This window comes from Neoarius graeffei, chromosome 9 (assembly GCF_027579695.1).
Source record: "Neoarius graeffei isolate fNeoGra1 chromosome 9, fNeoGra1.pri, whole genome shotgun sequence".
Classification (NCBI taxonomy): domain Eukaryota; kingdom Metazoa; phylum Chordata; class Actinopteri; order Siluriformes; family Ariidae; genus Neoarius; species Neoarius graeffei.
The window spans coordinates 6,322,646-6,335,959 of NC_083577.1; the positions used below are offsets into that span (position 1 = coordinate 6,322,646).

At 43.6% G+C, this 13,314-nt stretch overlaps 1 protein-coding gene across 3 annotated transcripts in view; it reads left to right on the forward strand.

Annotated features, from left to right (window-relative positions):
- The window catches only part of nckap1 (NCK-associated protein 1), a 196,515-nt gene that overhangs the window by 89,692 nt on the left and 93,509 nt on the right, over positions 1–13,314 (forward strand). For all 3 annotated transcript variants that reach the window (XM_060928976.1, XM_060928977.1, XM_060928978.1), the window contains 6 exons: positions 3,550–3,687; positions 10,027–10,075; positions 12,080–12,236; positions 12,369–12,425; positions 12,522–12,618; positions 12,713–12,819. In XM_060928976.1, coding sequence (XP_060784959.1) covers positions 3,550–3,687; positions 10,027–10,075; positions 12,080–12,236; positions 12,369–12,425; positions 12,522–12,618; positions 12,713–12,819 — 605 coding nt within the window. The remainder of the gene's footprint in view (positions 1–3,549; positions 3,688–10,026; positions 10,076–12,079; positions 12,237–12,368; positions 12,426–12,521; positions 12,619–12,712; positions 12,820–13,314) is intronic.

Genomic DNA, 13,314 nt, shown 5'->3' on the forward strand with positions numbered 1-13,314 from the left:
CGTTTTTTTTTTTTTTTAGTAGAAATACACAGGTGATTTTATTTTAAAAAATAATTTATTTCAGTCTTCAAAAGCAGCATGTAAATGTAATAACGTTGCGGTGCAGACTTGTCACTTATCTACGCCAAGTCACATAAAATCCTTTGTTTTGAAATCGATAAAATAAATCCCGGCTCCACCTTCCCTTTGAATAGTTTTAGACCAAACTTCTTAGCGCTTTTATTTTAGGAACAACATTTTCTTTCATCATGTGTAATTCTTCCTCACTTACGGTGACGAAGCAGCTGGACGCCGTTTTGCCGAGTCGCTCGAGGTGATTATCGAGAAATAGTCCGAATCTCTCGACCAATCAGCACGCATGATTTTCTATAATCACCTCTGTGTTTATACTAATACATACAGTGGGGCAAAAAAGTATTTAGTCAGCCACCATTTGTGCAAGTTCTCCCACTTAAAAAGATGAGAGAGGTCTGTAATTTTCATCATAGGTATACCTCAACTATGAGAGACAGAATGGGGGAAAGAATCCAGGAAATCACATTGTAGGATTTTTAATGAATTAATTGGTAAATTCCTCGGTAAAATAAGTATTTGGTCACCTACAAACAAGCAAGATTTCTGGCTCTCACAGACCTGTAACTTCTTCTTTAAGAGGCTCCTCTGTTCTCCACTCGTTACCTGTATTAATGGCACCTGTTTGAACTCATTATCAGTATGAAAGACACCTGTCCACAACCTCAAACAGTCACACTCCAAACTCCACTATGGCCAAGACCAAAGAGCTGTCAAAGGACACCAGAAACAAAATTGTAGACCTGCACCAGGCTGGGAAGACTGAATCTGCAATAGGTAAGCAGCTTGGTGTGAAGAAATCAACTGTGGGAGCAATTATTAGAAAATGGAAGACATACAAGACCACTGATAATCTCCCTCGATCTGGGGCTCCACGCAAGATCTCACCCCGTGGGGTCAAAATGATCACAAGAACGGTGAGCAAAAATCCCGGAACCACACGGGGACCTAGTGAATGACCTGCAGAGAGCTGGGACCAAAGTAACAAAGGCTACCATCAGTAACACACTACACCGCCAGGGACTCAAATCCTGCAGTGCCGGACGTGTCCCCCTGCTTAAGCCAGTGCATGTCCAGGCCCGTCTGAAGTTTGCTAGAGAGCATTTGGATGATCCAGAAGAGGATTGGGAGAATGTCATATGGTCAGATGAAGCCAAAATAGAACTTTTTGGTAAAAACTCAACTTGTCGTGTTTGGAGGAGGAAGAATGCTGAGTTGCATCCAAAGAACACCATACCTACTGTGAAGCATGGGGGTGGAAACATCATGCTTTGGGGCTGTTTTTCTGCAAAGGGACCAGGACGACTGATCCGTGTAAAGGAAAGAATGAATGGGGCCATGTATCGTGAGATTTTGAGTGAAAACCTCCTTCCATCAGCAAGGGCATTGAAGATGAAACGTGGCTGGGTCTTTCAGCATGACAATGATCCCAAACACACCACCCGGGCAACGAAGGAGTGGCTTTGTAAGAAGCATTTCAAGGTCCTGGAGTGGCCTAGCCAGTCTCCAGATCTCAACCCCATAGAAAATCTTTGGAGGGAGTTGAAAGTCGGTGTTGCCCAGCGACAGCCCCAAAACATCACTGCTCTAGAGGAGATCTGCATGGAGGAATGGGCCAAAATACCAGCAACAGTGTGTGAAAACCTTGTGAAGACTTATAGAAAACGTTTGACCTCTGTCATTGCCAACAAAGGGTATATAACAAAGTATTGAGATGAACTTTTGTTATTGACCAAATACTTATTTTCCACCATAATTTGCAAATAAATTCTTCAAAAATCAGACAATGTGATTTCCTGGATTCTTTCCCCCCATTCTGTCTCTCATAGTTGAAGTGTACCTATGATGAAAATTACAGGCCTCTCTCATCTTTTTAAGTGGGAGAACTTGCACAAATGGTGACTGACTAAATACTTTTTTGCCCCACTGTATTAATACATCTACTGTAAAACAATTTTAGTTTTCTAAGGTTATGGGATATTGACTCTAGTATTTTACGACAGTACTGAACCAATTCTGGTGTAAAATATTTTTAGGACTCGGTTCACGTTTATTTAAAAAAAAAAATTCAATTAAACATTTATTTCAGGGATTCATTTATTTGTGACTCACCCAGTCCCTCAAATCCTGGACTGGAAAAAAAAAAGGCCAATTTCTTACGGTTTTTATTATATTTTTGTATCCGTAACCAATGTGCCAGCTGTTACGGTGTTGCCACCTCTCAGTTCCGGAGTCTTCGATTCGTGTATACTCGGGTTGATGTCTGTGTAGAGTTTTGCACGTTCTCCCCATGCCCACCTGGATTTCCTCCGGGTTCTACGGTTTCTTCCAACCTCCCCAGTGCCAGCAGGTGGACTGATTACTCTGCAGTGCCCCATGACCAGGCTGATATCGTGTCCATGTCCATCCACCGTGACCCTGATCAGGATAAAATGCTTACTGAAGACTCTTAGAAAAAAGGTTCAATCAGACTCTGTAGGAATCGCTAAAGGAAAAGGCAACTTTTGTACAAAACCAGGTGTGTAATAGGAGAGAAACATGTACGTAATCAATTCCGTTAATTATTTCCATTATATATCGAACATGAAAAAATATTTTTAACTTTGAAATCATGAATTGACACAGAGGAGTCGAAGTTGGAGGAGGCAGCCATTTTGAGATTGTGGGCAACTATAAACCAATCAGAATCTTTCGTTAATGCGCCTCCCTCTGATCTGTGACGTCACTGGGCCCATGAAAACAGTGTTTACAAGCAGATCACTGTGATTAGGAGTCCCGGCGGGTGGCTTGTATTCAATTCGTTTATATCCCGACCTTGTCAGCTGTCAGATTTATGTTCATGGACCCGGTAAGCTGGTAAAGATTTATTTTTTTTTCTTTACCAAATTCTAACAGAAAACGAGAGCGCCCGAAAGGGAAAGCCGAGCCGAGCCGCTTCACGCATGCGCAGTAGGCTTGGTAGGACAAATCCAAATAGGAGTCATTCAGGATTCAGCCATGTTTTTGCTCCGTGTTTTTACTCAACCAAAGTTCTACAGTATTATGAGCTTTAAGTTGCATAAATAAAACCATTTGGTGAAACTTTGAAGAAGCGATTGTACTGGTTTTTTACCTTATTACCATGAAGCACTGAAGAGTTCTTTTCAGTGGCGGGCCGCATGACGTCACGCAGTAGATCAATATGGCGGAGCGCATCTTCGCTGAGCTCAGCGCAAGCCCATATTATTAAAAGTTAAAAGATACTGTTATGAGGTCTGTTCTTTCTCTATAAATTCCGTGATCGATTACTTTATATATTTATCTATCTGTTTGTGGTGATTTTGTACAAAAGTTGCCTTTTCCTTTAAGGTTTTTACGTGAAACCATCGAGAAGAGGGAAGGATCTCTTGTTGAACCCTTCAAACCCTTCAAACCGAGACTTAAATCCATCTGTCGTTTGTATATTTTAAGTGGTTACTAACTCTGTCTCCTCTGTAGTCCCTTTCAGATGCGCTGATCTCCCTGCAGATGGTTTACCCACGCCGTAATCTCTCGGCTGACCAGTGGAGAAACGCTCAGCTCCTGAGTCTCATCAGCGCCCCCAGCACCATGCTGAACCCAGCGCAGTCCGATACGGTAAGATGAAGACCCGGGTCGCTATTCAGAAAATAGAGACCCTTAATAATTCACACCCTATACTAAAACTTATAGCGTTCTAGCAACCATCACAAAGACACGTACAAAAAGCCCAGAAACTCCTCCTGACCCGGGCAAAAACGATACGGGATTTATCTCGTAGTGTCCTGAGCTCCAGATCTTGAACCCAGCCACATATAAAGAGTTGTTCTCCTCCAGGCTCTTCCAGGTTTCCATCTGTGTCCCTGTGTAGAACGATGTCTGCAGCACCAGGGAGTTTGAGATGTCGGGGAACTCAACGGATGGATGGTTTCCCAGCTCATAATGAATGAGTGAATGATTTTATTTAAACACAATAAGTTGATCAGCAGAGCTGGTGGGGTCGTGCATGTACAGATACAAATAATCTCACATACAAAAGACTAAAAATATACACAATCTTAAAAAAAAAACAAGCAAAAAAACTTGATTCTGTTAATCATCTTCAATTAATAGTATACACACAGTGGCATGCAAAAGTTTGGGCACCCTTGCTGAAAATGTCTGTTACTGTGAATAGTTAAGTGAGCGGAAGATGAACTGATCACCAAAAAGCATAAAGGTGAAGACGAGACATTTCTTTTCAGCGTTTTATACAAGATTTGTGTATTTTTGTTTTATACAATTGGAGAGTGAAAAAAGAAAAGGAACACCAGGCGAAATACATTTGAGTTCTCAGGTATCTTTTACCAAGGTTCCAGACCTTAATTAGCTTACTGAGCTGTGGCTTGTTCAAATCCTTCGTTAGGAAAGGTCAGATGATGTAGATTTCAAAGCTGTATAAATTCTCTGACTCCTCAAACTTGTCCCTAAAATCAACAGCCATGGGCTCCTCTAAGCAACTCCCTCGCATTCTGAATAATAAAATAATTGATGCTCACAAAGCAGGAGAAGGCTACAAGAACGTCGCAAAGTGTTTTGAGGTAGCTGTTTCCTCAGATCGTAATGTTATTAAGAAATGGCAGTTAACAGAAACAGTGGAGATCAAGGTGAGGTCTGGAAGATGAAGAAAACTTTCTGAAAGAACTGCTCGTTGGATTGCTAGAAAGGCAAATAAAAACCCCTGTTTGACTGCAAAAGACCTTCAGAAAGATTTAGCAGACCCTGGAGTGGTGGTGCACTGTTCTACTATGCAGCGGCACCTGAACAAATATGACCTTCATGGGAGAGTCATCAGAAGAAAACCGTTCCTGCGTCCTAGCCACAAAATTCAGCGTCTGAAGTTTGCAAATGAACATCTAAGCAAGCCTGATGCATTTTGGAAACAAGTCCTGTGGACTGATGGAATCAAAATAGAACTTTTTGACCACAATGTGCAAAGGTATGTTTGGAGAAAAAAGGGTGCCAAACTCCAGGAAAAGAACACCTCTCCAACTCTGAAGCATGGGTGTGGATCGATCATGCTTTGGGGTTGTGTTGCAGCCAGTGGCACAGGACACATTTCATTGGTCGGGGGAAGCATGGATTCGAATAAATACCAGCAAATTCTGGAAGCAAACATCACACCATCTGTAAAAAAGCTGAAGTTAAAAAGAGGATGGGTCCTACAATAAGACGATGATCCAAAACACACCTCAAAATCTGCAATGGAATCCCTCAAGAGTCACAAGCTGAAGGTTTTGCCCGGGCCCTCACAGTCCCCTGACCTAAACATCACTGAAAATCTGTGGATAGATCTCAAAAGAGCAGTGCATGCAAGACAGCCCAGGAAACGTGTAGCACTGGAAGCCTTTTGCAAGGACGAATGTGTGAAAATCCCCCAGGTAAGAACTGAGAGATTATTAACCGGCTACAAAAAGTGTTTACAAGCTGTGATACTTGCCAAAGAGGGTGTTACTAGGTACTAACCATGCAGGGTGCCCAAACTTTTGCTTCAGGTCCTTTTAATTTTTTGGTATTTTACACCTGTAAATGATGGAAATAAAAATGTAATCTTGTGGAAAATATTAAAGAAATGTGTCGTCTTCACCTTTATGCCTTTTGGTGATCAGTTCATCTTCCGCTCACTTAACTATTCACAGTAACAGACATTTTCAGCAAGGGTGCCCAAACTTTTGCATGCCACTGTACAGCATGTATACTATTAATTAACTTAAAGTGAAGATAATTAACAGATTTAAGTTTTTTTGCTTGGTTTTTTTTTTTTAGATTGTGTATATTTTTAGTCTTTTGTACTTGTAATTATCTGTACCTGCACGACCCCACCGAATACTATGTTTTTTTTTTTTTAAACCTCTCTGTCTGTCCATATTTCTGTATCTCTGTCTGTCCGAAACACCCTTTTCTTAACAACCACAAATCATAGCCACTTAATATTTGGTACCAAGCTTCAGCTTGGGGTTCTATACCGTGTGTACCGTTCTCAGGTCCGTTGCACATCGACTTCCTGTTTACCGACTGAATGTATTTACGAAACCTATAGAGTGGATTTTGATGTTTAGCAGGATGCTGTTTGAAATCCCTACTCTTTCCAGTTTTTCGAGGGGAAACCCTGAAGGACGCAACGTTTTTTTTCCAGTCCCTGCATGAAAGGATCCCGGGCCAGAGCTAGTTATGTGTTCTGAAGGGTCAAAGGATGGTTTCTGGTAGATACTGTTTTACCCACAGGCTGCATGAACTAACGTTGCTCAGTTTAGCAATGCATTAATTTGAGAGCTTACATCAGGAATAAAGCAGAGGTCCTTGAATATAACGGTGTTTTACTATAATGTAGGTTAGTAGCGGCTCAGTGGTTAAGACTCTGGGTTACTGATCAGAAGGTTGGGGGTTCAAGCCCAAGCACCACCAAGCTGCTACTGTTGGGCCCTTGAGCGAGGCCTTTAACTCTCTTTACTCCAGGGATGCTGTATCATGCCTGACTCTGCACCCTGACCCAAGCTTCCTAACATACTGGAAAAAGAATTTCACTGTGCTTTTCACGAGGCATGTAATGATTCACCTCGGTCACGATTCTGTTCTATTCACAATGGACTCTTCTGATTCAAGATCACGTGATCTGAACCGGGTAAACACAAATCCAAAATGGTGGTCGTTAATAGCTCTACTAGTGCAGACAGCGATGCAATTTGGACAAGTAGAAAATCGATAAAATGACAAGTGTCCACAATTACTATCGCAAATCATCTTTCAGAGTGTAGTGACTGAAGCTTTCAGTGCGACAGCGCACACAACTACCAAACAATGCGAATCTGTTTGTAAATTCAGGGTTCTCCACGAGGGGTTTTAGAGGTGCGGACCGCCCCCCCTTTCTGTGATTCCCGCCCCCGTTTAATTTCTGCCGCCCCTTTACAAAAGGAAGAGACGTCCCTTTGGTTTCTTTGTGACAGATAGCCTTTCTCTGTTGGAGTACCGACAACGCGACAACACCCGAGTGTGAAACTCATTTACCAGCAATTAGTTTAGTCAGTCTGATGATTATAGTCTAAGAAAAGCGTTTCACACTTCGGCGTTTTTGACACATTGTTCTTGCGCCGGGAGATAACACGCCTTTTATAATAACGTGTGAATCGACACCAGGTTCGAGATAACTGATTGTTATTGTCGGCAGAGAAACAAAGGATAAAAACAAAAAGTTCAAAATTGGTGCAGCAAACATGATATTGCCTATAAAACCGTGAGGATATAACCTGGCTGTCAGTGTTACTGTAGCTCTTGAAGTGCGTACACGCTGTCGAAATGTCTCTCGAGCGATTCGGTTTTACGCGCAAGCGTTCCGCTGTCGACATCGAAAACATTGATCCAAATTGATTTTGTATCAGTCCAATTGATTCCTCTATTCCAAATGATTACTATTTGAGAGTATTTTATGCAAATGACATATGTAAATGTATGCAAATTTGTTTCGAGGTCATCCGATTGACCCCCACCCCCCTATATTTTCAATCCGTGGAGAACCCTGAAATTTAATAATTTCTTCTCTCCTGAAGTCTTTTATCGCTGGGAAAAGAATGAAATGATGGACTACTATCAGTTGAATTGTGATTGCAGCCTTAAGCTGTGCAGTAATGTACCATTCTGAGCTCGATCTCAGATTTTCTAGTGCCGCTTTTCCACTACAAACGCGGCTGAGTCGGGCTGAGCCGTGCCGTGCTGAGTTGGGCTGAGTCGAGCTGAGTGGGGCTGTTGAAGTTGCATTTCGACTACAACCGCGCTGAACTGTGCTGGCTGGAAGTGGGTGGACACATTGGGTGGAGTTAGCGAAAGTGGGTGGACGTCACGTGATGTCGTTAAGCAGCGCAAACAGTGACATCAGTGATCTTTTAAGCGGTAGTCTCACGACCCGGATAGTAAACAATAAACATGGAGTCGTTAGTGTTGCTGGTCTTGGTGCTGTGGCTTGTTGTCACCGACAACGCCAACAGATACTGGCAAGAGCGTATAGATGAGGCGAGGCGCATAAGGCTTCAGAAATTCTCGTAATTCGTAATTCTTCTTCTTCCGGGTTTGCGGTGTTTACAGATCCCAGCGTGCTCGCGGGGCGTGTGTGGGCATGTGAGGACACTCCTCCTCACCAATCAGTGCACAGGGGAGTGTCTGCTCACGCCCCCAGCCTCACTCGGCTCGCTTTGGCTCGCTTCAGCCCCACTTCAAAACGGTGCGAGTTTTAGGGGCTAAGCAGGGCTGAAGCGAGCTGAGTTGTGCTGTTCTTTGGTAGTCGAAACGCGAGCCGTGTCGGGCTGAAGTGAGCTGAAAAAGGGTAGTGGAAAAGGGCCATAATTCATGAATACAGATAATCCATACAAACACATGAGGCGTGCAGGCGTTTGTTTACCCATTTCAAATCACCTGACCGCAGCACTCGAGTAGACCTCCTCGACACCACTGGATTGTGCCACGATATCTTTGAGGAGGAAAAGAAGAAAAATTTTATTACCAAAAAAAGGCAGCATTTATTTTCCTATTCGTTGATCAACTTTAAAGCTAGACGGCCTTTCGATTTCATCAAATCGGTGAAATTTAGTTCCGTCTGAAATGTGGTGATTGTGATCTCTGTTTATTTCTGTAATATCTCACAAAATATCAGGCCGTTCTGTGTCTGGGAAGTTATTTAATTAATTTGAGGAGATTAAAGCAAGTAATGTGCATGAAATCGCTCGACAGAGGAAGTCCGTGTGTGCATGCGCAGGTTCTTCTTCTTTTGGGTTTTACAGCAGCTGGCATCCACAGTGTTGCATTACTGCCATCTACAGGTTTCCCTTTGAGCGTGCACTGACAGTTCCATCATTCTGTCGCTAAACGAACAGCTGATCACACCGAGGTGCTCGCTGAGCGCCCATATTTATTAGTTTGGTCCTGCGTTTCCTTTCCTTCGTATAGAACATAACGTCTTTTCTTCTCGCTTTCTTTCCGTTACTGTAGTCGGTCTTTCACGTTTCATTCACACATTCACGTCCTCCGTTTTTCTCTCCTGTTTCAAATTTGTATCCCACAATGCCTTGCGTGAACGGGGAAAGCCCACCACGGGATGTGATGCATGATGTAGTATTTTGAATTGCATCATGGTGAAGCAGGAAAAAAATAGCAGAAAATTTAGGGCCACGTGGATCTAAAGTCATTTAATTGTTCTATTTAAAAAAAAAAACCTAATAAAATTGGAAGTCTGTGATTCGAGTTCAGTATCTTTCTAAACAAAAATAATTAGGTGTCGGGAAAAATTCTTTTTCTGACCTACACTTGAAAAATCTGAAAGGCAGTTGAGCTGCGAATGTTCTTTTGTTCAATTAAAAAAAAAAGCAACTTAATTTTGTTAATAACCAGCAATAATTTACCCATGTTTGTAAGTGTTGGAGTAAAATTTTCACTAAAATTATCAACTATTAACTAAAATATTCCTTTTATTAAAAATGAAAAATGTTAACGTTCTTAAACTTTTATGAGCAGTTTTACAATCTCTGGTTGCTTCTCTTTTTGACTTTCAGCAGTCTGTAAAAAGAGAGCTCTGATTTGTTGGTAAATCTGTTTGCACGGTCAAACAAACGGCCCTTTCCATTTTACATCTGGTTCTTTTTGTGTGTGTGTGTGTGTGTGTTTTCATGACATTAGAGCTGTGTTACTTCCATGATGTGTCTATTTTTACACACATTACAAATAAAGGTGGCTTCTAATGCCTGGTAATGGGAACTAATGCTTCTGATAAACAACCAAATGTGAACTCTGAACGCATTTAACACACACTGATATTTAACATTTCTCTCTCAGTTGATCTAAACGACTTCCTGTGTGCTCCTGAAACAGGCTGCCTGTGTGCCGGATCATCAAGTGCATTTCCTGTAATTAACAGAGCTGTTTCCTGTCTTCCAGATGCCGTGTGAATACCTGTCCTTGGACACTATGGAGAAGTGGATCGTGTGTAAGTAAATGTAATGCTGTAGTTGCGGTCAGACTGCATGCCTCTAAATGCTCTCCAGGTCATGCACAAGTCTGTACAAGCACTTTTTGAGTTACCGTTCTCTGCGTTTTCCCCGCACGCATTTCCTTCCTAAGGCCCCGGTCACACCGCCCGAACTTTGCTGGAGCATTCCTGGAGCGGTGAAAAAAATTCATCACCGCTCGTAACCGTTCACCACCGTTTAACAAAAGTTGGCCCCCGTTAAAGCAACGCCGTATACGCTCGGCCACCGCTGATGTTTCTCGAGGGGCCCTCCTACCGCTCCGAAAGTTTTGAGCTGCACAAAATATTGCGAGCGGTGAGGAGGGGGCAATTTTCCGCCCCGGCAAAGTTCACCCCCGCTCCACCAACGCCCAGTCAAAGTTTGGCACCGCTAGACTCAAGTTCCACTAGGTCCGCTAGGCCAACGCAGAAATCTTGAACGCTGGACCACCGCTGCTTCGCCAGCGTTGCCCGGGCGGCGATTAAACGTTGCACAAACTTCGGTGGAGCGGTTGTAAGCGTTTTACGAGCGGGCACGGGGTTGCTGGAACGGTGTCGGGCGTTGAAGCAGCTATCCATGGCGGCGATGAACTTTGGTTTGGCGTTGGTATAGAGGTGTCGGAGCGGGACCAGAATTTGGCTATAAATACGGGGAGAAATGGACCAGGAGCTCATTTGGAATCGAGCTGCCGTTGAGTTCAGACCTCATCTATATCGAATTTGCTCAAAGTTACAGTAAAACTGTATCACCATGGATGCTGAGAGACTTGCTATGATTGGTGCACTAGTCCAGCAGCAGAATCAGAACCTCCTCAGATTGCAACAAGCTGTTGACAGAAGGAGAAGAGAGAGAAGAAGGAGAGACAGAGTTGTGTGGGTCAGACAGTGGATACTGAGAAAGCCTGAACATGGACTGTATGACAAGCTGATGGTGGAGCTTCTACCAAAAATCTATCAGAACTTGTATCAAAACGATCCGTTCAGCTCCGGAGTCACAAGCGGTATGCCGCTAAACCAACTTTATACCCCCGCCGAGCCAAAGCCCGCATGCGCAGAACGCCGCTATGGACCCTTTTCACGTGACGTCACGACAAACGCGGCCGCTATTTTGGACGTGTACTACCAGTAGTTTACCACAGCCAGCATTGAGGAACGGCAGCAAAGAAAGTGTTTATTTTCAGCAAGACTTCCATCATGCCACTATATTGTTGTGCACCTGGATGTAGTAACCATCAACACACAAGGCAAGGGTTATCATTTTATCGGATCCCGGTAGATGCTGACCGACGGAGAAGACGGATAGCGGCATACCAACGCTTGTGTAGTGACCACTTTGTTGGAGGTAAGACGAATAAAATTAGCCAGAAAAGGCATTACATTGCTGTTAACATTCCATTCTAGTTTACTGTAATTATGATTTGGCAGCTATTTACACCGGATCCAGTGTAAATAGCCGCCGGAGCCAACGTCCGAGGTTCCGGAGCGCGCTCGCTCGCGGCCCGGCCGGACCTTGGCTCCGGCAGCTATTTACACTGGATCGGGTGTAAATAGCTGCCAGATCATAATTACAGTAAACTAGTAAATACAGTTTTCTGCATCTCGCTCCTTTTTCTTTTATGTTTGTCGCCTTCCTCACATTCAAACTGATTTGAGCCGAAGTCCACTACATGTCCAAAATGGCGGTCGCGTTTACGAAGGTCACGTGACTGAAAAGGGTCCATACCAACGCTCGCTACCGCTAAACCAACGCTAAAGCAACACCGGCTTCAGCGGTGCACTGCTAAGCCAACGCCCGTGTTTTCGATTTTTTTCCCATTTTGTGCGCGGTGACGAGCGTTGTCGAAATTCGGCCCCCCCTCCCTACCGTTCAAGGAACCCTCCAGCAAAGTTCGGGTGGTGTGACCGGGGCCTAAAGAAATTCTGTATTTGTGAAAGTGAGCGAGTTCGATTCCCTAAAGACTTGCTCATTTTGTTTGTGCGTAGTCGGGTTTATCCTGTGCCACGCGGCTCTAAACAGTGATGCCACTGCTCTCAGTCTGTGGAAGCTGGCCCTACAGAGCAGCTCCTGCCTCTGCCTCTTCAGAGACGAGGTCTTCCACATCCACAAAGCCGCTGAGGATCTGTTCGTCAACCTCCGCGGGTCAGCCTCATGTCTTACTCAGCGTTTTCCGATCTGTGTGTGTGGGGGGGGAATATATAAAATCATGAGTGGAAGAGATTGATTTTGCTTTTGTTCTGTTTTTCTTTTCTCTCCAACTTGTTTCTGTCGCAGCTACAACAAGCGTGTCAACGACATCCGTGAATGCAAAGAGTCAGCGCTGTCACATGCGTATGTGCATTTCAGTTCCCAAACACCAGTATCTACTCACAGAAACGCCCACACTGCCATTCTCATTCCGAACTTTACTGTTTCTGCTCTGTCCAGAGGCTCGATGCACAGGGAACGGCGTAAATTCCTGCGCTCTGCGCTGAAGGAGCTCGCCACTGTGCTCGCAGACCAGCCGGGTTTACTCGGCCCAAAGGTACCGACCTCTCAACCCTCTGCTCTTTTTGTGCAGGCCCACACACCAACACGTGCTGAACTTTTTCTGCCTTTTTTTTTAACTTTTCCTCCAGGCTCTTTTCGTCTTCATGGCGCTCTCATTCGCTCGTGATGAGATCATCTGGCTGCTCAGACATGCCGACAACATCCAAAAGAAAAGCACAGATGACTTTATTGACAAGTAAAGATACCAAACTCTCGCACACACTTTCTGTATCTGCTTTATTTACAACCCCGATTCCAAAAAAGTTGGGACAAAGTACAAATTGTAAATAAAAACGGAATGCAATGATGTGGAAGTTTCAAAATTCCATACTTTATTCAGAATAGAACATAGATGACATATCAAATGTTTAAACTGAGAAAATGTATCATTTAAAGAGAAAAATTAGGTGATTTTACATTTCATGACAACAACACATCTCAAAAAAAAGTTGGGACAAGGCCATGTTTCCCACTGTGAGACATCCCCTTTTCTCTTTACAACAGTCTGTAAACGTCTGGGGACTGAGGAGACAAGTTGCTCAAGTTTAGGGATAGGAATGTTAACCCATTCTTGTCTAATGTAGGATTCTAGTTGCTCAACTGTCTTAGGTCTTTTTTGTCGTATCTTCCGTTTTATGATGCGCCAAATGTTTTCTATGGGTGAAAGATCTGGACTGCAGGCTGGCCAGTT